Genomic DNA, 27,170 nt, shown 5'->3' on the forward strand with positions numbered 1-27,170 from the left:
GTTGTTTGCTTCAGAGCAATCAGCAGATAATGACATTTCTTTACCAATGGGCGTTTAGAACATTTCCATTATTGGCTGTTATGGCTTTTTCCAGCATCCGTTATCTCAATAGCTGTCGATCCAGTAATAGACGGAGATGCATTCACCGCTTGGCACAGACCACTGAGAACTACTCACAGAGAATCACACTTGTTTCAGCGGAATACAGTCTTTAAGAAAGAGCACATAGAGCGTGGCATACTCCATTCTTTGTTTCTGAGTTACAACCCAAGGAAATCAAAACACTTCTCAAACACCCCTAAACCAGCACTTATTTTGGTAACAGCAACAGTTTCTGTTTCACCTTTGCACCTCACAATAAATCCTCAGATAACCTTATTCCAAGGACAGGCTATATGGAGGATAGCCTAATGGACGTCCAGGTAGCTCTGCGAGTTATATGGGCTGCCAACAGGAAATAGCTTATACAGATCTATGACAGCACTCTTCTGTGGAAATGGATGCTCTGTATCTCTTTCCAGCCGTAATGCTCTTACTAGCGCGGAATCCTCTAGGGTACTCTGGTCAAGTCTATCAGCTATTGTCCTATCTACCTGTATGCTCCAGTGTTAACACTCAGGACGTCAAAGTGAAAAACAGGAATTGTTCCCTTCAAGGGAACTCTGTGGTGCTGCTCTGCTAAATGGGGGACAAAATGTTTGAGAGCCAGTATGGTGCAGTGCAAAGGTGGGACGCGGGTGGTGCTGTGGATTAAACCACAGAGCCTAGGACTTCCCAATCAGAATTTTGGCGGTTCGAATCCCCACGATGGGGTGAGCTCCCGTTGCTCGGTCCCTGCTCCTGCCAACCTAGCAGTTTGAAAGCACGTCAAAGTGCAAGTAGATAAATAGGTACCGCTCCAGCAGGAAGGTAACGGCATTTCCATACGCTGCTCTGGTTCGCCAGAAGTGGCTTAGTCATGCTGGCCAGATGACCTGGAAACTGTACGCCGGCTTCCTCGGCCAATAAAGCGAGATGAGTGCCGCAACCCCAGAGTCAGCCACAACTGGACCTAATGGTCAGGGGTCCCCTTACCTTTACCTTTATGGTGCAGTGCAGAGGTTCCCAAATTTATTTGGCCTACCACCCTCTTTTCAGAAAAAAAAATACGCAGCACCCCACCCCGAAATCTATCTTCTTTAAGTGGCTCAGTCTGATCCACCCCAGGGGTGGGGCCAGTGCCACAGCCCACCTGCAACTGGCCAATCAGGCAGGCAAGTTGTGATCCACTTCCCAGGGGGTGGGATTACCCACTTTGGGAAACACTGGTGTAGTGTGCTGAACTTGTCCTGGGAGATCAGGATTCAAATCCCTCCTAAGTCCTGAAGCTCATTGGGTGATCTTGAGCCAGCCACTATACTCCATCACGGTGTGGTACGCTGGTTTGACTTCATCTGATAGGAAGTGCCTACAGAGGGTGGTGAATACAGCACAAGATATTATGGGCTGTCCTGTGAATCCGCTGGATGAAATCACAGAAGAACATTGCATCAGGAGAGTAAGGAAAATTCTCAGGGATGATTCACACCCTGGCCGGCACTTTCTTGATCTCCTGCCCTCAGGCAGAAGATACAGAAGCATGATTAGTCGCACCAACAGAGTGAAGAACAGCTTCTGTCCGTGGGCTGTTAGGCTACTGAATGAAAAGATAACAACAGGGCAACTGACTTTTGGGCTTGGTGGGTGTGCGTCAGTAAATGAGGGTAATTAAGACTAAGAGATCTTAGAGCTTAGTGGGGGGTGCTCGTGTAATCTCACTGTATACAAGTTGTACAAGTGACAATAAAGTATAAAGTATAACAACAACAACAACAACAACAACAACAACAACAACAACAACAACTTAATTTATTATTTATACCTTGCCCATGCGGCTGGGTTTCCCCAGCCACTCTGGGCGTCTCCCAACAGAATAAAACATCAAATATTAAAAACTTCCCTAAACAGGGCTGCCTTCAGGTGTCTTCTAAAAGTCAGATAGTTGTTTATTTCCTTGACATCTGATGGGAGGGCATTCCACAGGGTGGGCGCCACCACCAAGAAGGCCCTCTGCCTGGTTTCCTGTAACCTCACATCTCACAATGAGGGAACTGCCAGAAGGCCCTCGGTGCTGGACCTCAGTGTCTGGGCTGAATGATGGGGGTGGAGATGCTCCTTCAGGTATACTGGGCCGAGGCTGTTTAGGGCTTTAAAGGTCAGCACCAACATTTTGAATTGTGCTCGGAAATGTACTGGGAGCGAATGTAGGTCTTTCAGGACCGGTGTTATATGGTATTGGCGGTCACTCCAAGTCACCAGTTTAGCTGCTGCATTCTGAATTAGTTGTAGTTTCTGGGTTATCTTCAAAGGTAGTCCCACGTAGAGCGCATTGCAGTAGTCTAAGGGGGAATTAACTAAAGCATGCACCACTCTGGCGAGACAGTCCACGGGCAGGTAGGGTCTCAGCCTGCATACCAGATGGAGCTGGTAGACGGCTGCACTGGACGCAAAATTAACCTGTGCCTCCATGCACAGCTGTGAGTCCAAAATGACTCCCAGGCTGCGCACCTGGTCCTACAGGGGCACAGTTACCCCATTCAGGACCAGGGACCACTGTCTCTTAGACTAACCTACCTCACAGGATTGTTGCAAAGAAAAATGGAGACAAGTACAAATGTGTATACCACCTTGGGTTCCTTGAAGGAATGTTGGCTATAAATGAAATTAAAAAATGAATAGTTGTCATGAAAATTATGTTTGAATCCCTCCCCTCACCGCTAAAAATAAAGAAGTCACAAGTAACAGGGACGACAGAATTCATCTCATTAATCTTAGACCCAATGAGTCTCATGTTTTTCCAGCTCACTGGTGGCTTGCACATGTCTGGAATTGTTAGACACGGCATTTGTAAGATAAGTGAAAGTCATAAATAGTTCAGTTTTTGCATTTGTATTTCTAGCAAACAAGTAGTCAGGCTGTATTGATCCGAGACCTCACAAATCCAAAGTCTCTGCATTTGTGTGCTGGTGCTCCTTGTTACGGTGAGCTACACAGGTTTCTCTGCAGAGTAAAGAAAGAAAAGACAACCATGGTCTCCTCATATCATCATCATCATCATCAAACCTTTTATTGGCACCACATACAAACATCCATAACATAACAGTACAGAGTTACCTCTTCCCCCGTGCACAAAACATTTACCCAAAAAAAGGAGAGGCAGAGCACACTATTGTCACATCTCTAGGTCTCTAAGGAGATCAGTCATCTGCAATGTGTTTTGACGACAGAATACCAGATAAAGATATTTGGCCACTAACATGGTGAGCTCCTGGTCATTCCCCAATAGTAGAAATTGTATGACCTCCGACTCTGGTTTTCATTTGTGGATGCAGAGTTGCTCTAGGAATTGCTGGCGGAGATCAGCATACAGTGGTCTCCTCACATGAAACCACTTCCCACATTGGCTCCTCTGTACCACCGCTGTTTTTAAATGTTTCCTGGTTGAGCCTTGGCTCCACTTAAAGAACTGTCACTATCATTAGAAAGGTTAAATCTGTAGCAGGGATGTGATTCCATTGCTGTGAGGATGAACAAGGCAAAATCTGTACAGTGATACCTCAGGTTACAGATGCTTCAGGTTACAGACGCTTCAGGTTACAGACTCTGCTAACCCGGAAATAGTACCTTGGGTTAAGAACCTTGCTTCAGGATGAGAACAGGAATCACGCGGCAGCGGTAGGAGACCCCATTAGCTAAAGTGGTACCTCAGGTTAAGAACAGTTTTGGGTTAAGAACAGACCTCCAGAACGAATTAAGTACTTAACCAGAGGTACCACTGTAAAGTGGTTTGTAGAGACAAAATGCTACCTACTTATCTGATAAACTTACATTGTAAACATTTTCTAAACAGGCTAGGAAGACCAAAGTGCTATAAATTACTATAGCTAGTAATGGCTAAATGGTACAGTGGTATCTCGGGTTAAGAACTTAATTTGTTCCGGAGGTCCGTTCTTAACTTTAGCTAATGGGGCCTCCTGCTGCTGCCATGCTGCCGGAGCACAATTTTTGTTCTCATCCTGAAGGTAATATTTCTGGGTTAGCGGAGTCTGTAACCTGAAGAATCTGTAACCTGAAGCGTCTGTAACCCAAGATACCACTGTACTGAGAAGCAGTAATGGTTTCTGTGTGCTCTATCTCTCTAATGGTTTAGAAGTGGGCATCTTTCCACCATCTTCCATGGTGATAGTCAAGGCAAATAATTCATTTAGCTTCTCTGCATCCTCCCTGTCCTCCTCCAGCCCTTTCACACCTTTGTCATCTCCCAACACTTTCTGGCCAGTTCCCTGCTCCTGGTGTATTTAAAGACAAGTTGATTGGCTGTCTTTTATGCCTTTTGCAGTTTGCTCCTCTCTCTCTCTCTCTGCTTGCCTTATCAACACTATGTTTTCACTCTTAGAATTACTGGAGGATTTGACACATGACTCTGATATTCCGTGTCTTCTGCTGTGACATCAGGGAGTCACTGTCTCCTCAGCTTTTACTTTGGAAAAAAAAAGATAATTAAAAAGAAATCACCACACTAGTCTTTCAGTTGGAAAAACATAGGCCTCTCCAGTGACTCGGTCGAGGGAGCCACCTCAATGGATCCAGAAAGGAAATAAGTTATCTGATCACAGTCCTTGCAGCACAGTTTCCCTCCCACTGCTTTTCATGGCAACCCACAGGAAGCACATAAGAATGGAATAGGTCTATTATCCATTTGCTGCAGGAAGGGGAGGAATTAGGCAGCCTACTCCTCCAACCCTCAATATGTTTTAGAGGACAACTTTGATAAGGCAATGGTTCCATGGCCAAGGGTCAGGGATTATGGGAGTTGTAGTCCAGCAAGATTTGATGCTGCTTTTGAATTATGGTGCTGGAGGAGACTCTTGAGAGTCCCGTGGACTGCAAGAAGATCAAACCGATCCATTCTGAAGGAAATCAGCCCTGAGTGCTCACTGGAAGGACAGATTGTGAAGCTGAGGCTCCAAGACTTTGGCCACCTCATGAGAAGAGAAGACTCCCTGGAAAAGACCCTGATGTTGGGAAAGATGGAGGGCACAAGGAGAAGGGGACGACAGAGGACGAGATGGTTGGACAGTGTTCTCGAAGCTACCAGCATGAGTCTGACCAAATTGCAGGAGGCAGTGGAAGACAGGAGTGCCTGGTGTGCTCTGGTCCAGGGGGTCACGAAGAGGTGGAAACGACTAGACGACCAAACAACAACAACAAAAGATTTGATGGCACAAATAAAGGGAAATAAAGTGTTGCAAGCTAGATCCCTCCCTCCCTCTCAAAGCACGAGGTTACACATCATCAGTCATGGCACAAATCCCTCTTTGTGTCACTATGACAACTTGCCATCTCACAATCCAAACAACTCTCACTGGCCATGCATTATGGCTTCCTAGGCACTTGATCCCTCCCCTTTTGTTTGATTTTTGGTAGCCCCAGGCAGGGCCGGATTTAGGTTTGATGAGGCCCTAAGCTACTGAAGGTGATGGGGCCCTTTATATGTCCAGCTGTCCTTTGTCAACAACAAATTGTCGCTGTTTTTTGTGTTGAATACAACTAAGAAGAAGTATATTAATAGTGAAATACAATTAAGAATAAGTATATTAATAGTGAAATAATTATTAAGCTGTAACTTAAAATGATTGGGTGCCCATTACAGTGGTACCTCAGGTTAAGTACTTAATTCATTCCAGAGGTCCATTCTTAACCTGAAACTGTTCTTAACCTGAAGCACCACTTTAGCTAATGGGGCTTCCTGCTGCCGCCGCACCGCCGGAGCCAGATTTCTGTTCTTATCCTGAAACAAACATCTTAACCTGAAGCACTATTTCTGGGTTAGCGGAGTGTGTAACCTGAAGCATATGTAACCCGAGGTACCACTGTACTTCCATCATGGGAGCCTACACAACACAAAACACTGTTGCTGTATGTAGGTTTTATTTTATTTGTTTTTTATCTTATATTTTGGAAATGTACATCCAGTTTTTTTCCTTTAAATTTTTTTGGGGCCCCCAAGAGAGTGGGGCCCTAAGCTATAGCTTGTTTAGCTTATACGTAAATCTGGCACTGGTCCCTGGCATACAACTACATTGGTGGGAGAGGGTGTTACAAAATTTGCAATGGAATTCGCCTTCTTGCATCAAAACTAAGAGTATCAAAAATACTTCCTGTTTCATTTCTTTTCTTTCTAGTAGTGGGAGGGAGGCTTCCCTCCTCTCCCCAGCAGATGTTAGCATTTTCGGTTCCAAGCTTGCCTGTGATGTAGAGGAGAAATGCCATTGAAAGAACGTGGTTCCTAGTTTCTGCGATAAAAGAAGATGAATTCGACGGGCAAGGGAGAGGGGAAGACTGCATGACTGCATCATGCGAGTTGACCTAGAAAATTGGTGGATTTTTCTAGCATAGGAAATGGGTGGATTTAATTTTTTCCGCGTTATCGTCGGTTCAATTCATTCTACAACCCTTACACATTAAGAACATTAAAAAGGGCCCTGCTGCATCAGGCCAGAGGCCCATCTGCTTCAACATCCTCTTCCCAGGAGTAGCCAAATGATGCTTCTGGGAAGCCTGGAAGCAGAGGAGAGAGGCATTACCTCAGGAGTCAGCAAACCTTTTCAGCAGGGGCCGGTCCACTGTTCTTCAGACCTTGTGGGAGGCCAGACTACAGTATATTTGGGGGGGGGGGGAATGAACGAATTCCTATGCCCCACAAATAACCCAGAGATGCATTTTCAATAAAAGCACACACTCTACTCATGTAAAAACACCAGGCAGGCCCCGCAAATAACCCAGAGATGCAGTTTAAATAAAAGGACACATTCTACTCATGTAAAAACTACGCTGATTCCTGGACCATCTGCAGGCCAGGTATTATATACTGAAGTTCTCACCCTTGGCCAGCAGGGGGATACTGTAGGTAATTTTCAGTCAGATCCACATATGCAAATAAGGGATTGAAAGTGACGTTCAGTGATTGGATAGTCACAGAAAGTGGTTACTGTTGCATTGTAGTGGAGCTCTATATAAGCAGGCTGGCTGAACCCTTCAGTTCAGTTCTGTTCTGTTCTGGCCTGTGAATTAACAAGAATTTGAAGAATCACTGTGTGATCTGATATGTTTACCCACAACTTTAGAAGGTGACTGGGCCGGATCCAGCCCCCGGGCCTTAGTTTGCCTCTACCCACTGTTTGTTCCCCAGCAAGGGGCATTCAGAGTCTGGAGCTTCCATTTAGCTGTCATTTGGTTAATAGACATTGTTTAGACATCTCTACATTCAGATCTTTTTTAGTAAAATGTTGCTGTTAATAGTACATTTATACTTATTAAATTTTTTATTATTTATTAAATTATATTTCTTATCTGCCCTTCAACATAAGCTCCCGGGTGGGTTACAGCAGTGTAAAAATACAATATAGAAGAATATGAAAACAGTGAAAACATTTTACAATCAAATGTATAGACTGGGTCCTGTATGTATATATGTATGTATCGCATGCATGCATTTCTTGCTTCTAAATCGAACAGTTATTGCAAATATAGAAATACAGGTAGCCTCCCAATTGCTCTATGCTGCCTGCGAAATAATGAACACCTTCTGTTCACAGTCCAGCCATTATAAAGATATTACGCTGAGGCATCTAATCATAGCCTGCATTTTTATCAAGGCTTATATTTTGATCAGGGCCTGTATTTTAAAATGAGCTTAAAGATTTTCAAATGTTTTATGCCAGGCAGAAGACCAGCTGCCTAAGTACTTTGGCAAGATGTTTATCCTTCTGGACAAGGGGGCCCCCTGATTTATAGCAGAAAACAATTCTCAAAGTCGTAAAAAGGGAATTACAGGCTGAGAGCAAAGGTTACACTGACCCTACATATTACAGAATATAAAAAAGCTGAGAAAAAACATAATTAAGAGTTGGTAAATAGTAAAATAAAACCATGTGCCTCCCATTAAACTTGAGCCATATTTTCCTAAGGTTAAAAGGGCAAAAGCAAATGGAAAAAGCAGCTGGCTTGGCTGGAGAAGAGGGATGTAAACAGAAGAAGAGGTTTCTTCCTATTTTATTTTGAGGCTGTAAACTGTTCCTTCCTTTTTACTTTGAGAAGGTTTATTCTTCTAAAAAGCTATCTATGATAATGTATGAAATATATTGGCTTAAATGTAATTATGCAAAGGATTTAGAAACTAAGAAATGTTAAATCCTTATGCTAGATTCTTATTTCATATAGTTGGAAGAGACCACAGGGGCCATCAGCCCAGCCCCCCTGCCAAGCAGGAAACACCATTAGAGCACACATATGGTTGTCAGGCCTTTGTTTAAAGACCTCCAAAAGAAGGAGATCTTTTAATGATGATGTGAACTCAAGATCCCTGACATCTGTTTAAGATAAAAATTTAAAACTATTAACCATCTGTTTTGGAGGGCAATAGGGCAAGGAGGGCAAGAGGTGAGCTGGTAATTAAGGTTCCTTGTTGAGACAAATGTAAGATAAATGACTACTTATTTGTCATTTATAGATAGAAGAATATATAGCTTTTATTTCCCATAAAAGGCAATAGGAAATGGGTGTATCTTTTGTGATTGGTTCTAGCAAACAGCCAATAGGAATTTCAACCAGGCTGATTGGACAGAGGCAGCCAAAGGAGGAGCAAGGGGGCTGGGTTAAGGAAATATAAGTGCTGGCCATAATGGCAGGAGGCCAGGCCAGAGCTTGGTAACCATATACCACTGTGCCTCTCATTTATTTGTCTGACAAATAAATTATTATTTTAATTTCTCTATTGCTGCGTTGAATATTTCATTCCAGCTAAGCGTTAACCACAAGCAGGGTGCTACAACGCCATTGTTAAATTGAATCTCTTACTCCACTGTTAAAACAAGTGATCAATATCCATTACCATTCACTGAAGGTTGGGACTGAAATGAGATTATATAGTAAATGAGCCACAGGCAAAGTAATGATCCCTTTATTCTGATATATGCAAAGATAGACCCAAAAGTAGATAATTACCTTTTTTAAATAAAAAAACTAGAAAAGTTATAGCATCCCAGATACGTGGATAAAACTTTTGTTTATAAATGTTTAGGATAAAATTTCATATTATGAAATTTGGACTAGCATTTAGAAGGCCTAAAATTAAGAGCTAGCTAAAATGCTTTGTTGGCAAATGCCATCTTTGGGCAATTTGCACTCACTATACATATGATCCAGCAACAGTTAAGCACTTTAAAATTTAATAGATTTCAATGGTTGAGCATAGACTTAACTTTTAGCCTGAAATCAGTGGAACTGAATGTGCTTACCTTTGTGCTTGCTATCTAGAGCACTGACGAACCAAATCATTGTCTTGGGAACAGAAGTGATATTGTAGGTTATGTGACTTTTTAAAAATAAAAATGACATCTCTGTATCTATTGAAAAGACGTAGACAACCCAGTCCTTTTGTTTTTTAAAGAAATAAAAGCATTTTAGAAAGAGAATTGAATCTTTGTTTACTTATACACCATTGCCAATTAACAGAACACTTTATATGGTAAATCTAAATAAATAAGTAGGATAGATATGTATCCCAGGTTAGACAAACTGCATCTGTGCCTTGGAGGAAAGGTGGGAGATAAATGTAGTAAAATTATATATATATTTATATTTATATATATACACACAGACACACACACACACATACATACATATACACTGTATATGATTTTTTCACGGAGAGAATAGTTGCACAGGTCTGGCTTATTTTAATGGTTCCTCGTGCATGTGCATTTAAAGCTGAGTCTATCAACTTCAGTTTCCGAAACAATATGTGAACTGAAAGACAGCCATCCTTCAAAATTTGCACATATCCAAATTTTATGATGCAGAGTTTCAAACAACCAGTGTTTACAAGAATGCATATACTGGAGAAAGTGTGCGTGAAGATGAAGATATTAGTGAAAACAAAATACAATTTTATGCATACATCAGTCAAAACTGCAAAAAAAAAAAAAAAGGTTTATTAGGAGAAATTTGCACCAAAATGCTGGTGGATTTTCATAATGGTTTTTAAAAAATAAATCACAAATTGCTGAAAAATGTGGAGAATTGAATGGAAAAATGAGAAACTGAAAGAACAGAAATGTACAGATCTTTCCATACCTATTTGGAAGTAAAACAAAAACCCAAAAGCTGTTGAACTCAGTGCGGTATACTTTCAAATAATGATGCATAGTTTTAGCTTCAACAGCTGTTTGAAATAAATGGGGTTTTAGGGGTCTTGCAAGTGTTTTAGACTGATAAACCTTACATACCATGAAACGTTGGTCAGGATCTAGAAAACAACTTTTGGCATGCCCACATTAAACTAGTTGCTTATGGTCCTGATAGTACAAAGCAGGCTTTGCATCAACTTTCAAGAGAAGAGTTTTCTTGTCAGCGACGACCTCTACTTTTGAAAAGTCAGAAAGTAGGAAGAAAAACCCCCAAATACATCCCAGGGAACAATCACTGTCCAATATGAAATTGAAAATTGAACTTCTCTAAATGTACAGTAAAAGCAGTAATAGCACAAGGCAATGGAAAACCTTCAATTACACAGTAAAAGTGCAGTTCAATAATTTATTCAGGGCAGCGGGGAAATAAAACAGGTACACTGGAAGAATCAAAAAGTCAAGGAACATGGAATAATTACTAGACTGACATTTAGGCATTCTAAAAATGTCTCAACCTGTACTGAAAACTGTACTGGATTGTCCTAAAGTCTCTAAAGGATTATGGCTTCAAAAGTGATGGGGGGGGGGGATAGGGATTGTGTCCGTTTAAGAATTCCATGGCAGGAGCTCATCTATTTCAATGATCTGTCTCCCTAATCTGCATGTGATTAACACAATTAAATTCTTAGAGATCAGGAATGGGCATCCCTACATAGCAGAGATAGTTTGCTGATGGTTTTTTTGTCTTTTGATTAGCGATATCTGTGTCATACATCCATGTTCATCATACTGATGAATGGATGCAAGCTGAAATGTTATGTCACCTCACACACAGTGCTTTAGTTATGAGTTGCTTCAAACATGCTGGGTGGTATCCAACAAAGTCATAGAGTTGTTGCTTAGACGTTTAGTCGTGTCCGACTCTTCGTGACCCCATGGACCAGAGCACGCCAGGCACTCCTGTCTTCCACTGCCTCCCTCAGTTTGGTCAAACTCATGCTGGTAGCTTCGAGAACACTATCCAACCATCTCGTCCTCTGTCGTCCCCTTCTCCTTGTGCCCTCCATCTTTCCCAACATCAGGGTCTTTTCCAGGAAGTCTTCTCTTCTCATGAGGTGGCCAAAGTATTGGAGTCTCAGCTTCAGGATCTGTCCTTCCAGTGAGCACTCAGGGCTGATTTCCTTCAGAATGGAGAGGTTTGATCTTCTTGCAGTCCATAGCACTCTCAAGAGTCTCCTCCAGCACCAGAATTCAAAAGCATCAATTCTTCGACGATCAGCCTTCTTTATGGTCCAGCTCTCCCTTCACATTGATTGAAATCAATGGACCTCAATAAATTGCACTGATTTTGTTTATTCTACTCTGGGTATTTGGTTTAGATGGGTACAACCCACAGCTTCCAGGAATAAAAGGTTCAGAATTAAGTGAAGGAGTGTCTCCACCCCCATCGTTCTGCCCAGACATTGAGGTCCTCCTCTGAGGGTCTTCTGGCGGTTCCCTCACTGCGAGAAGTGAAGCTACAGGGAACCAGGCAGAGGGCCTTCTCGGAAGTGGTGCCCGCCCTGTGGAACGCCCTCCCATCAGATGTCAAAGAAACAAACAACTATCAGATGTTTAGAAGACATCTGAAGGCAGCCCTGTTTAGGGAAGTTTTTAATGACTGATGTTTTAATGTATTTTAATATTTTGTTGGAAGCCACCCAGAGTGGCTAGAGAAATTCAGCCAGATGGGCGGGATATAAATTATAAATTGTTGTTGTTGTTGTTGTTGTAAAAGAAAACACTGATGCACATGCATGAGCTAAGTATAATCAGATGGTCATTTAACCATAGATGAAACAGTCATTAGCAGTAAATGAAAAATAAGACAGTATTTTAATAAATGTGTCAACAATATTAAGAATTTTTGGAAATTTATTAGATGCACATCTATGCATTATTCCTTAAAATGCTGATGGAATCTTGGCAGTCATTCTTGATGCACTGTCCATCAAGGTAAGAACATAAAATCCACTGCCATCGTTTCTCACTGGTCCTTCTACTTTATTGATATGGCAGAGCTGTCGATTCGCAAATGGTTAGCCAGAAATGGCCCAAGTCATTGAGACACTCAGTGCCAGTGGTGACTCTCATCTCGGATCTTCTCTCTACCTCTGATGGTCAAGCTGTTGGTGCCACAGTACGTTTCCGAGCACAATTCAAAGTGTTGGTGCTGACCTTTAAAGCCCTAAACGGCCTCGGTCCAGTATACCTGAAGGAGCGTCTCCACCCCCATCGTTCAGCCCGGACTCTGAGGTCCAGTGCCGAGGGCCTTCTGGCGGTTCCCTCATTGCGAGAAGCAAAGCTACAGGGAACCAGGCAGAGGGCCTTCTCGGTAGTGGCGCCCGCCCTGTGGAACGCCCTTCCAGCAGATGTCAAAGCGATAAACAACTACCTGACATTCAGAAGACATCTTAAGGCAGCCCTGTTTAGGGAAGTTTTTAACGTGTGATATTTTACTGTATTTTTGGTTTTTATGGAAGCCGCCCAGAGTGGCTGGGGAAACCCAGCCAGATGGGCGGGGTACAAATAATAAATTATTATTATTATTATTATTATTATTATTATTATTATTATTACTGCTACTACTTGTGTCACCAAATATACAATAGTTTGTTTTATTGAATTATTCTATACCATAGATTCATGGTCATCTTGGGTCATCTTGTCCAACCCCCTGCAAGGCAGGAATCTCAACTAAAGCATCCATGACAGATGCCCATCCAACTTCTGCTTAGAAACCTCCAAGGAAGGAGTGGTAATGTGCTTCTCAGAAAGACATTCCATGATCCAATCATAGGGACATTACCAGGAAGGCTTCAGGGACTGTCCCTGGAAAATCAGGACACTTGGAGGGCATGCTATTTTGTGACCTCTGGTCACACCTCCTGCATCTAAAGCACATTCTCCCCCTCCCCACCAAAAAAGAATCATGGGAGCTGTAGTTTAATGGTGCTGGAAATTGTAGCTCTGTGGTGTGAAACTACACTTCCCAGGATTCTTTGCTGGTGGTGGGGAATGTATTTTAAATATATGATGTGCACGATCTAGCCGTTGTTTGCCTTGCTTGGGAGAGAAATTAAAACTGTTAGCTATTGCTTCTTTGGAGCATGTTTGGTTCACCAGAGGTTACGGCCTGAGGTGTTATGTGAATTGATTCCAACAAGGACTGCTGAGCGCAGCCAAGATAGTATTTAAGCTTCCTGAGCCCTCTGCCTGAATTACTTTTTGTTTTCTCCAGCTCTCTTATTTATCTTCCTTCTGCAGGGAAGGATTTAGTGGACTCATAATACAGCTATGTGGGTTCTTTTTGCTCTGTGTTTGTTTGCTTTGGCATGAAATAGTTGGGTTTGTTTGGATGGAGGTGGGGGGGCAGCGCAGTGCCACATCAGGGCAAGCAAGGAGGCAAAGGGTTAATTTGAAGCCCGCTGGTCTTAGGAGATTAGTTCAGGTTTAATTGGTGTCTTCCAGCCCTTTTCTAGCTGTGCTGAATCCCAGATGGCAAATTTTCTTATTAGAGGCAAAAGCATTGCCCATGGATACCAGGAGAACAACGGCGCTTAGCCCTTCTAGGGTCTTTTTTTGAGTGTCCAGAGAACATCGTAAACATTATTTCAGCCATCCTCCCAATGCATGTTATGCGCATTTGGCTTGCACAATTTCATGTTGAGAATTCCATTCCTCCCGTGCTGCAGATGTGTGGGATTGTTACATGTCACATGTCTGTTTACATTCCAGCACTGATTATTGGAGTCATGTGAGTGGAAAGGGAGATATGCTGTTTCCGCTCTGTATAGCTATTGTTTTTGCAGATCTCTCGCCGAGGACGAAAGACAGAGGGAGAAGCCATGTTTTCTTTGTTCTTTTACGTTGTGCGCAATAAATTAGGCTTAGATGTTACACCTCGAGGCTCAGCTTCTGTTTGGACTCTGCTAGTTGTGTGCTCATGTCCTTGCATATGGGTCACATCAGTGTGATGGGACATTGGGCAACTCTGCATGGGGGGGGGGGAGGCACCGGCCTCGGCGTTATCACCCAACATTTCAACCATATGTGGTTGAAGGCAGGCTTGTGAGAGAAAGGATCAGAGATCCTGGGCAAGACCTGCTTAACATGCCAGCTCTGGTGGTACTGGGGATTCTCGCCACCCTCTCACCAACAAGCCACAGGGCAGCTACAAGGGCATCTACTATGAAACCAATGAAGCTTAAGTATAAGGGCCCCTAACTCCAGAGAGGGGGCCCAGAAGTGACTTTAGCAGACCCAATTTGAGTGGCATGATTCAAATTGATCAATTTTTTGTTGTATATATTTCAACACAGCATCTTAAAAAGCAGAGACATCACCTTGCCACCAAAGGTCCGTATAGTTAAAGCCACAGTTTCCCCAGTAGTGTTGTATGGAAGTGAGAGCTGGACCATAAAGAAGGCTGATCGCCAAAGAATTGATGCTTTTGAACTATGGTGCTGGAGGAGACTCTTGAGAGTCCCATGGACTGCAAGAAGATCAAATGTATCCATTCTTAAGGAAGTCAGCCCTGAGTGCTCACTGGAAGGACAGATCGTGAAGCTGAGGCTCCAATACTTTGGGCCACCTCATGAGAAGAGAAGACTCCCTGGAAAAGACCCTGATGTTGGGAAAGATGGAGGGCACAAGGAGAAGGAGACAACAGAGGACAAGATGGTTGGACAGTGTTTTCGAAGCTACAAACATGGGTCTTACCAAACTGTGGGAGGCAGTGGAAGACAGGAGTGCCTGGCGTGCTCTGGTCCATGGGGTCACGAAGAGTCGGACACGACTAAACAACAACAACAACAACAACAACAACATATTTCCACAATCCCAAAGTTTGAGAGTTGGTAGCACAGGTGTTGTAAAGGTTGTTGTAAACAACACCACTGAAGAAGAGAACAGTGGTTACTCAGGCCTTGTTGCTGGTTGACAAGGGGCCCCCATGACAGTTCAAGCTTCAGGGCCTCAAAAATGTAGATCTGCCACTGTCCAAGGGACTGGGTATTAGCAAGAAGCCATGGAACTAACAAGCCTCCCAGCCTCCAATAATAAGCAATCGTACTGTACAGCCACGCCTACTGGTGAATTGGAAGATAGTATTTGGAGGAGGGGCCATCGTAGGTAATCTGATTTGCATACAGAAGGTCCCAGGTTCTCTTCTTAGCATCTCAAGGTAGGGTTGGGCATGTCTCCCATTGGAGAGCTGCCACCAGTCTGCATAGGCAGTAACTAAATGGACCAATGACCTGACTTGTCATAAGACAGCTTCCTGTGTTTCAGTGTTCCTTCCTAAATCTGCTACAGCCCTTAAGATGGTTCTTGGTGTTTCTGGGGTATTAATGTACCCCAGGAATGAAGATTTATTTCATTTCAAGAAGCTGGTGTCTGTCTCATGGGGAACGCTTCATCAGCCCCATGACCACAATGCAGAGTGTGAGCTGGACTCATACCATGGATGATGGATCTGCTATGATGACTGTTTAAATGGCACATTTCAACCTACTGTACATATTGCCCCTGTATTTAGACCAAAACTGAAGGAAGCCGTAACAACAATTTTATTATTTGTATCCCGCCCATCTGTCTGGGTTGCCCCAGCAGCTTCCAACAAATATAAAAGCATAACAAAGCACCAAACATTAAAAACTTCCCTACATAGGGCTGCCTATCTCCTTGACATCTGACAGGAGGGCATCCCTCAGGCCCCACTACTGCAAAAGCCCTGTGCCTCACTTCTCACAAACAGGGAACCACCAGAAGGTCCTCGGAGCTGGACCTCAGTGTCTAGGCTGGATGATGGGGGTGGAGACGCTCTTTCAGGGATACCAGGCTGAGACCATTTAGGGCAGCAGCAACACTTGTGCTTGAAAATGTACTGGGAAACGTACGTCAATGTACACGACAAGCCCATCGGAGGACTTATACCAAGGATGGGGAAACTGTGGTCTCATCAGCCCTAGGCAGCTTGGCCAATGGCCAAGGGATGATGAGAGTAGCATTCCAGCAATATCTGGAGAACCAAATGTTCCCCAGCCATGACTTATTCAAACTTCTAAAACAGAGGGAAGCAATAATCAGATTCATATCAAATCATAATCTTGTGTTAATTACAAAGAATTAAAAATAAATCCATCACCCACTGAAAAGAGGGCTCGTGTTTCCCTGGATACTCTTCCATGTCTAGTCTTTATATATATATATATATTTGTAATGTGATGATTTGGATATCTCATCTGAAATATAATTTAAATTCCAGATCAGTGTTTCTGCAAAACAATCATTTGCTCTTTTAGAAAAATGGATTGTTTGTGGTTTTTCCCGTGTCTGTGTCATTTTCATTTTGCATTCTGGTTATTCCAATACACAGCACTAGCTGGGCAATTCTTCACTGATACTGTTATCTGAACCTAAAATATAATTAATTACTTGATGTTTAAAAAAAGAGAGAGGAAATGGGCACTTTCAAACAGTTCCTTGTTGCCTAACATCATAGGAAATATGAAAGCTGAGATAGTTTTCCATGCTGAAATAATTGCATGTGTCAAAGAAATTGCTGGCAAAAGCATATTTAATGCTGGATTTAAAAAATACTCACAAAAAGACTTTATACAAGGAACAGTTATTTCTCTTCCTTTTAATAATAAACCTGGTTCTCAAAGCACTACTACCGTCACAGAAATGAAAACAATTTTGCACCCATGGATGCCTCATTTGACTCCCTTTGGGGCCATCATGAACACCTGAATTCTCTATTTGCTGCTATGAAGGGCAGGCATCGTGGGCAGCCTTCCAAGTTGTACATCTTCTTGTAAGGGCTCTGCAATCAAACTTTAATGTAATAACTTTTGTCTGGCGATAAAACACATCCAGAGTCTTTCTCCTTAGGATGAAGGTACAGAAAAAAATTCCAAGCTTGGGTTAGCTTTAATGGGATTTGCAAACCCATGAGCGATACTTTCAAAAAATTATATATTTATTTATTAAATCTTAAAATGTTTTAGAAATACAGTGGTACCTCAGGTTACATAAGCTTCAGGTTACATACGCTTCAGGTTACAGACTCTGCTAACCCAGAAATATTACCTCGGGTTAAGAACTTTGCTTCAGGATAAGAACAGAAATTGTGTTCCGGCGGCGCGGCAGCAGCAGGAGGCCCCATTAGCTAAAGTGGTGCTTTAGGTTAAGAACAGTTTCAGGTTAAGAAGGGACCTCTGGAATGAATTAAGTACTTAACCCGAGGTACCACTGTACTGTAAACACTTTGAAGAGGTCTCCACACAATTTTGAGTTTGGGGCCAGAGTGCACACAAACAAACACAAATGGAAACACTCGCAGTTAGCATTTCCAGCCTTCTTCACCCCACTGCTGGTGTGGGTTGCCTTTATTTTGTACAGATTATTCTGGGAAAAGTAAAAGTCAGCATTTCTCCTCGCAGTCGTACTCTAGCAGCAGGCTAGGGGTGGCTGAAATGCTGAATTAACTTTGTACAATTATTCTGCGCAAAGGATCAGGTGCTGGTGGTGCTGTGCATTAAACCACTGAGCCTAGGACTTGCCGATCAAAAGGTCGGCGGTTCGAATCCCCGCGACGGGGTGAGCTCCTGTTGCTCAGTCCCTGCTCCTGCCAACCTAGCAGTTCGAAAGCACGAAGTGCAAGTAGATAAATAGGTACTGCTCCGGCGGGAAGGTAAACGGTGTTTCCGTGCGCTGCTCTGGTTTGCCAGAAGCGGCTTAGTCATGCTGGCCACATGACCCGGAAGCTGTACGCTGGCTCCCTTGGCCAATAAAGCGAGATGAGCGCCCCAACCCCAGAGTTGGTCACAACTGGACCTAATGGTCAGGGACCCCTTTACCTTTACCTACCACTTAAGTACTGAGGTGGGAAGAAAGGCTGCATTTCATTCTTAAAGAGCAGGTAGGCTTTATCTCCAGACTTAGCACTATGGTGCTTAACACAAATATTGGAGGTAGAAGATCCCTCAGGTAGAGCAGTTTACCTCCCAATCAGATTGTGAGATTAGGTTATCGGGGAGGAGGGTTGGTTGACCCAGTTTAACTGGAATTCATCTCCTTCTGATATTTTTCAAATGTGTTTTTTAATTACATTTCCCCAAACATTAAGAAAACAAAAACATGCGGCTCAAGTACCCCACATATGCATCTCAAAAGAGCAAATGGTTGAGTCTTTCCCTCACCCATCTCACCTGACTGGTAGGTAGAAGAACAATAGCCAGGGCTGTTGTGTGAGGAAGACGAAAGCTAGAGAGACATGTCTGCTTCTGTGCTGAACCCAAGATGGACTTTGGGGCTTTTCTGAAAACCTAATGGAGAAGCAGGATCTGTTGGGGTGTTCATGTTGTTGGGGTTCCACAGGGCTTTGTGTTGTCCCAGATGCTATTCAATATCTACATGAAACCACCAGGGGAAGTAATTTAAGAGTCTGGGCTGTGGCGTTGCCAATGGGTGAATGGGTGACACTCAGTTCTACCTTTCATTTTCATCTTCGAGTTCCAGGAAGGCTGCTGAAGATCTGAACCAATGCCCAAAGGCAGTTCTGGGATGGACAATAACAAACAGAAGTTTAATCTGAGCAAGTCAAAGGGAAATTGCCAGCTTGGAGAACTGCTATCAGTTCTGCATAAACATCATATCCACCTATTGGGCGACTGAGGGTCAAATGTATACAAGAAGAACAAAAAATGTGCAATATCAGGTCTCCCCGCTACACAGACCAGGTAGGAAGTCAAACCCAGGAGATTGCCTTTTAGAGAGTAAGAAAGTGTCAATTGACTTTCTGTGACCTAATAGTGCTTCCTTGACAGGTTTCTGCACAGTCACCCCTGACATTCCATAGATGATCTCCTATGGGCTTCAATCTTGACCAGGGGTCAGCAAACTTTTTCAGCAGGGGGCTGGTCCACTGTCCTTCAGACCTTGTGGGGGGCCGGACTATATTTTGAAAAAATAATAATAATGAATGAATTCCTATGCCCACAAATAACCCAGAGATGCATTTTAAATAAAGGACACATTCTACTCATGTAAAAACACGACTGTCCATGGGCCGGATTGAGAAGGCAATTGGGCTGGATCTGGGCCCCGGGCCTTAGTTTGCCTACCTATGATCTTGACTATGGAACATAATGGCTTGTTATCTGATCATGTAAAATTATGCAGATTTTAGCAATCCTTTATCATAGCACATCTCTGTGTATGCAAAGAGCGAACCACTTTAGGCTTATTTGTGCATAGTTGAGACCAAAGAGAGCATAACTTATTTTCAACATGGACATACAGTAACTGGTTGTCTTAAAGTGCACTCATTTGGGGTTTCACGTGACAAATGCTATTAATGACAGCTGGGGTTGTGTGTGTGCATCAGGTACTCTCTTAGTAATAGCTCAATACATTCAAGCAATAGGGATGTGGATGGCGCTTTGGACTAAGCCACTGAGCCTAGGGCTTGCCGATCAGAAGGTCGGTGGTTCGAATCCCCACAATGAGGTGAGCTCCTGTTGCTCGGTCCCAGCTTCTGCCAACCTAGAAGTTTGAAAGCACGCCAGTGCAAGTAGATAAATAGGTACTGCTCCAGCAAGAAGGTAAATGGCATTTCCGTGCGCTGCTCTGGTTTTGCCAGAAACAGCTTAGTCGTGCTGGCCACATGACCTGGAAAAACTGTCTGCAGACAAATGTCAGCTCCCTCGGCCAGTAAAGCGAGATGAGCGCCACAACCCCAGAGTCATTCGCGACTGGACTTAACTATCAGGGGTCCTTTACCTTTACCTTTACATGCAAGCAATATCTTTTAATGAACAGACAAGTATTATACTGGGCAAATATTATTTTTTTGCATTTACATTCCACCATTCCTCCATGGTTTTCAGCCTCAATTTATCCTTATGACAAGACTGTTAGGTAGGTTAAGCTGAAGCTGGCGCAGAGTAAAAGCACAGATACATGCCATAGCAAACAATAAATTTATAATATAAGTACTGTGTTTGTGCTCGTTGGTCACCAGGAAAGAAAACATCTGTTGCAATAGGTGCAGACTTTGCCTTCAAAGTATGCTCAATATTGTATGCACTATTTGGGACTTTATGCCTGTTATGAGGCATTTTTAAAAATGCTGCATTCCATAGACAGTGCTTCCCTTGTGCCATGTTGCAATGAGTTAAGCTGCTGGAAGTCAGTAGCCATTATAAAGGTAATTTAAGCTGGGAAACAGTGATGGCAACACATTATGAACCAATAATGGGATACTGATCGCCGAAGAATTGATGCTTTTTAATTATGGTGCTGGAGGAGACTCTTGAGAGTCCCATGGACTGCAAGAAGATCAAACCTCTCCATTCTTAAGGAAATCAGCCCTGAGTGCTCACTGGAAGGGCAGATCATGAAGCTGAGGCTCCAGTACTTTGGCCATCTCACAAGAAGAGAAGGCTCCCTGGAAAAGACCCTGATGTTGGGAAAGATGGAGGGCACAAGGAGAAGGGGACGACAGAGGACGAGATGGTTGGACAGTGTTCTCGAAGCTACCAGCATGAGTCTGACCAAATTGCAGGAGGCAGTGGAAGACAGGAGTGCCTGGCGTGCTCTGATCCATGGGGTCACGAAGAGTCGGACACGACTAAATGACTAAACAACAACGTCCCAAGCAGACTCTTGTTGTTCATTGAGATAAAAACATGCAAGTTTCAAAACCCAACCCTTAATTATATAGATGATTTTCTGACTCGGAGCTTACCATGCTGCCAACGTTGGCAAGAGCTGGGCACTGCCTCTTCTGAGCATTGCGGGACTTGGGTTTCTTCACTGCAAGCAACAAAGGCAGGGCTTTCACATCAAACAGCATTTTTGTGGGTGTGAATTTTAGCGCAAAGCAAATCCGGTGGAAATGCGTTTTTTAAAGACCTCAGCAAGCCCTCATGGGGCAGGTTTCATCTTCAGATGCAGAGCGGTGTCTTACTATTTGGCAGCATCCACGGCCGAAATGAACGAAACACCCTAGTTTCATCTGGACAGGAAAAGCAGCTGAAAGAGACATGTGCGGCGTTTTGGAAACAGTCTGTTGGCTTGCTGTTTGAAATTCCTCCATGATACAGTTGGATGCCAGAGACTTCCATAAATATCCCAGTGGTTAGGAAATGATATAGGAGCATAAGGCTCAGAGCAATAGATAAGACTGCAAGGAAGGAGAAAAGATTAGCAGATCAAGCATTGCTACTTCAGAGGACCTACAGGTATACAGATTGATGGATTGCTATATAGTTTGATACAGAGGCAGACTTTTCATCTCCTTTTGGGAACATTAACTGTGTGAAGAGGTTTTAACAAGGCAAACATACATTTCTATGATTAAAATTGTAAGTGTGCGTATTTATTTATAGGGTGGTAGCAGAAATGCTTCCATATTCTGCAGAATGCTATGACTGTGCCCTTGGAGAACACACACTTGTTACTTGCTGCTTCTTAGCTTCTGGGCTCTGGTTGTCACCTTTAAAGGCTGGATTCCTTGCATATCTTAGGGCAGAAATGGGAACCTGTATCCCTCCAGAATTTGATGGACTGCTGCCCCCTATAACCCTTGACCATTTACCCTGCTGGGTGGGACTCAATAAAACCAAGAGTTCTGCATGTTTCCCACTCCTACCTTCCAGAATGCTACTTCCTGTACATCTTTTCCCAAGTCCCGAGAGAAAGCTCCTGATTCTCTTTCAGAGGTGACAGATATTGGTTTGAACACAGAGTGTACTGTAATCCTGTTCTGTGGTGTCCCTCCCCCAGAGCTGCTTGCCAAGACTGTTTGCCAGTTTTCTTTCTGCTGCCAAGAAGAAACATTTCTATATGCAAAGCATCTTCATTGTGCTATTTTCGTAGATGTCTCTTTAGTTGTTTGCTCATAGCTTTATACCACGTTCTTTGGGTTTTTAACATGTTGTAAAGTCACTTTTTTAGAACTTATTTTAGTGGGAAAGCTACATATATATATATATATATATATAATCAACTGTCCACTTTAAAGAATCATCCCAGGAAAGCTTAGAAAAGTGGGAAGGGGAAAGAAAATTAACCATGTGCTTCATTTTTCATTGCTTTCTTCCGTTTTCTACGATGAGGTGCTTTGAGAATTTTCTTTTCCTAGTGACTGAACAGCCACACAAAGTCGGAGGAAGAAATTTCTTGAGGAAAAAGTACTTACCACAATGGAGGTTGGGCATCATAGTCACACACACACACTCCATTATGTCAATCTCAGTATCCATCTCAGCTTGACAACACCGATCACTGCTGATTCTTTGGACTAGCAGCCATTTGCATTACGATCACCACTAGCTCCAGGTGGGTTGTGAGGCTGTGCCCAACACTAGCAAAAAACCCAAAACCTTCTGCCTTAAAAGATGCATGAGGGAAGCTTCTCCACTATCCTTATTCTCACATTGCAAAGACCTATTTTCCACCATCCTGTGCCCACTTGCCTACACACAAACACACACACACACACACACACACACACTTCAGTCGCATCCATCTTAACAAATGTGGAGCTTTATCTACATAAAGTTTTCCCTCCCATCACCTTATCTGGAAAGGTGGTGCAAAAATATCAGAAGTAAATGAATAAAATGAATAGGCTAGTTCACACATCATAGTGGACCCACCCAACCAGCTTGAGACCAAACAGGACCACCAGCATGCAGCTAGCTCATGATTTCTAGCATCTCTATGTAGATAGGGTCCTGCATAATCAGTCCCTGGAAATCACACAAACACTGACCAACAAACATGTTCCTGAAATAAGCACATGGGAGTCACTGTGATGTGTGAACCGACCCAAATAGAAACAGCGCGCTTTGAAACAAATTTATTCAGTGAATGAATTGAGTTACAAGTTTTGAAAGCCTGAAGATTATTCAGTATAAACCTGGGGCACCAAGCAACCCTTAACAGATTGATACACTTTGTCAAATTAGCCGAGATGCTGTTACTACTGTAAAGAAAAGCATCAGACAAAAGAAGACAAATTGCTGGTATATATAAAAATCTAATACTCAACAATATTTCATAAGTCTCTGCAAATTCTTCATTCATTCCAAGCACGCCAGCTTTTGATCAGATTATTTTTGTGTCATTATGGATGAATATTAGTTTTTGTGTACTGGGAAAATAGTTCCTTTGGTCTGGTGTACCTTGTTAACGACATCTTAAATTTAGTATTTTAACAGTAATTTCACAACAGTTGTCAGAAGTATTATTTTCCTTGTCAACTCAAATTCTCATTGTGTGCTCTTGGTTGAGATTTTATCGCTACTGTACTGGGCAGTAATCAATAACATTGTTTTTCCCCCATCACGTTGAATCTCTATTGAACATTTTAATTAAAACTCATGTACCCCAAGCATTATTCATTTTCGGCTGAAATGTGTTGCTTGCAATTTGGAAGCAGAGTAGGAACATAATGAGAACACTGCAAAAACTCTCCTTAAAATTATTTGAAGATGCAAACAAAAGACTAATAATAACATAAGAGTAATAAATCAAAAAAATCTTAAAAGTAGGCCCCTTTTAATAAATATGTTTAGGTTTTTTTATTTTTCCAGCTTTGTTGGCTAAACATGAAAACAGAAACTTTTCAGACCATGAAACCAGTTTTCACAATCTGGTTTTGCATTTCACAGAAATAGTCCTGACAAACATTAATAGATGAGTGTTGGTGCAATCATAGAACAGTATAAGGCATATTTACACCATCCTTACAAAACGAACACACAGCCACACACAAATCCTCACAAAGTTCAATCCCAAAGACATTTTACATTGATCGTCTTGGCATTGAACAAAATATTTATCCAAGCAGACAAACCTCTTGCTCTTTTGTGATCTACTTGTCAACTATTGTGCTCATGCAAAATAGACATTTGCTTTATTGCATTAACATTTTAAATAGTGTTCATGTTTAATTCTGTTATCATAAGCCCCATTCTTCTTCATCCAGTGGAATTTTGTATCACTGCTATTGTGGATGATGAATGCTCTCATGATTTATTTATTTCACAAATGAGAATTTTGAAAACCAAAATTTCCTGATCATGCACGTTTTAAACTATTATAAAAGAATCCATAATGCTTTAGTTTCGTTTTATTACTTCATTTTTGAAAAAGGAAAAAAAAAAAAGGTCAACCCATGTCCTACCCAACATCCAGTTCACAGAAAGAAATAAGCAGCAGGAATCACTCCAATGAGTAGATCAAAAAGAACTACATCAGTAGAAACTGGCAACTTAATATACATCAAATGCACCACCGACAAGTCATAAAATACTGAAAAAACTATAGCCCATATTTTTGTAGCAGTTCAGATTGCCATGGGCGTTTCCGTTCAGGAAAATAATCCGGAATATGGATTTGTTTAAAATCCTGAATACACTTTTTCATCTCTTCTTCAACACTTAGCTTCTCACATACCTTCCTTTTGGACAGGTTTGTTTCTCTGGACTTGCTAATGAGTGTCTGAAAAAGTTCGCTGTTCCTGCGTTTGTCTGGTGGAGGCATCCACTGTGCCCCGCCTTTCTTAGAGGGCCGATCCAACGTTAGAGTATTTGGCTGGTGCCCTGTAGACTGCTGAGTGCTGGCAGCGTTTTCTTGGGGAGTGCTGGCCTCAGAGTGGCTGTCGCAACTAGAGGTGGACAACTCATTGCAGGACGTCCCACTCTCACTTCCTTTGTCTGCAACTTTTTCGTGCTTCTTATCGTCATGGTCTTGTTTGGGAGACACTGTCCTCTGTGGTGGTCCTAATAAAAGTAGAGGGGGAGAGAAAGTATGAGTAGGTAATGAATGAATTAACTAAATAAATAATCCATAAACAATAGGACTGTTTACAGACTGACTTGTGTTTTCTTACTGTGAGCTAACTTGTAGGCTTGTTGGACGAAAAAGAAGGGTAAAGATTTAAGGGGGAAACCATACTCCTTAATGTTACATTGAGTGGCATTCACAGTATACCCACTGAAATTAATGGACCTAACTCAGCCTGTTGATTAATTTCGATTTGTCTACTCTGGGTAAAATTTAACGTTGACTGCTCATTATATATTCAAAAATATCCCTGCCTTTAGTCAAAGAGTTCAGAATGAACACAGTTCTCCTTCCAATCAGGGCTTTTTCCCCAGCTGGAAATCACCGGAACAGAGTTCTGGTACCTCTGAGGTGGGCGTAATTGCCATTATAAGAGAACAAGGGAGGTGTTCGTGGTGAGTTCCTGCACATCTTTTTGTAGAAAAATAGCATTGCTCCAAATGTTGTTTTTATAGCAACTCTCAAAGTGGTTAGTCACCCAGTGAGCACTGTGATGGTGAGACTTTGAATACTCATCTCTCTGATCCTTCCTTTAACTAATGCCTCTCTCTGGTAACAGTCCTACAGGTCAGCACTCAGTGCATCAAGGCCCCTTTGGCTCTGAATTTAGGCCTGAAGTCAGACTAAAATAGGTCCAGATAACCCCTTTCCTCCAACAATATTTGAAGCTGACCACTAGCTACTAGGGTTGTGCGATAAATCACCATATTGTTGAATACCGCTATTGAAATAGCATCCTTATATACCGGTCAACAAAAGATGAAGACTTTGACAGCTTCCCAGGGGGTAGCTCAGCTGAACTGATACTTCACAGATAATTTGCAGATAATTTGCAGGCACTGTATCGACAGTTTTGTTTGCTCTCTCCCTCCTCCCTCCTAACCAATAAGAAATGATGATAAGCCCTCACACAAACCAGCAAACTCTTTCAGTTTCACCAGTATCTTTCCACTTAGAGCCTGCTAACAATCCAGGTGGATAGACAAGCAAAGTAAATTAAACAAAGAACGTAAACAAAGAACTGGAAAGCACTTCTTTCTTCCCTTACACACTCCCCCATCAGTGAAAAAAAGAGGGGGAAGAGGTTTTGGTTTTATTTTCTGGTGGTGTTTATGTTGTTTGTTCCCCCTAAATAGCTTTCCTCCATATCAAAAAGGAAGGATTGGTGGGTTGGAGGGTTGATTTATTTGAAACTATCTCAGGCACCCCCAAACTCGGCCCTCCAGATGTTTTTTGGGACTACAACTCCCACCATCCCTAGCTAACAGGACCAGTGGTCAGGGATGATGGAAACTGTAGACCCAAAACATCTGGAAGGCTGAGTTTGGGGGTGCCTGGACTATCTTTGCGCTTGCTTGCCCTTGCTCCCTCCCTTTGATAGAAAGGGAGAGAGAGCTTTGCTGAGGAGGGGTGGGAATGCAGGTGAGAAGACTTGCTGGCTACCTTATGCTGAACTGGGAGGTTGGGTACCAAGTAAGAATGATGGGGAGGGTGTTTTTCGGTAAGCAGTGCAAGCAAATGCATGTATACTCACCAGCAAGCCCTACTAAATTCAGTGAGGTGCAAAAGAGCCCAGTTTCTTCCCTCTCCCTACCTCAGCCTGTGCAGAAGCATCATAAGGAAGAACATTCCAGGAACTGGGAGGTCTATGCATGCTTTCTGTATTTCCACCCAGTCTGCCTTCTCTGTAGAAGAAGTGCAGAGCTGCTTCAATCTAGATCTTGAGCAACTTGAGAAACACAGAGGGGGAGAACTGGATGGGGACATGGGAGACCTGTACAGACCTCCTGTTAACTGCCGGGTGATACGACTGGAGAGTGGGAAGAAGTGTCAGTCCACTGAGCCCTATGGGGATCCCTCCATACATCCTTCTACAGGGAACGAGGGTGTCCTAAATACCTGGAGTTCGCTACATCTTTTGAAACATGTTCAGCTCTGGATGAACATGCAGGGGTTTCCACTCGGAAGGCACATGACTGAAAAAGGACTGCACAGAAT

General features: G+C 42.7%; 1 protein-coding gene across 1 annotated transcript in view; it reads right to left on the reverse strand.

The window, feature by feature from the left end:
- Positions 1 to 23,181: 23,181 nt before the first annotated feature.
- KCTD8 (potassium channel tetramerization domain containing 8) overlaps positions 23,182 to 27,170 on the reverse strand; it is a gene marked incomplete at its 5' end in the record, with an annotated part of 46,067 nt that continues 42,078 nt past the window's right edge. The window contains one exon of the mRNA XM_079989810.1: positions 23,182 to 25,108. Coding sequence (XP_079845936.1) covers positions 24,648 to 25,108 — 461 coding nt within the window. The 3' untranslated portion in view covers positions 23,182 to 24,647. The remainder of the gene's footprint in view (positions 25,109 to 27,170) is intronic.

The sequence above is a fragment of the Podarcis cretensis genome (assembly GCF_951804945.1).
Source record: "Podarcis cretensis genome assembly, chromosome: 9".
Taxonomy (NCBI): Eukaryota; Metazoa; Chordata; class Lepidosauria; order Squamata; family Lacertidae; genus Podarcis; species Podarcis cretensis.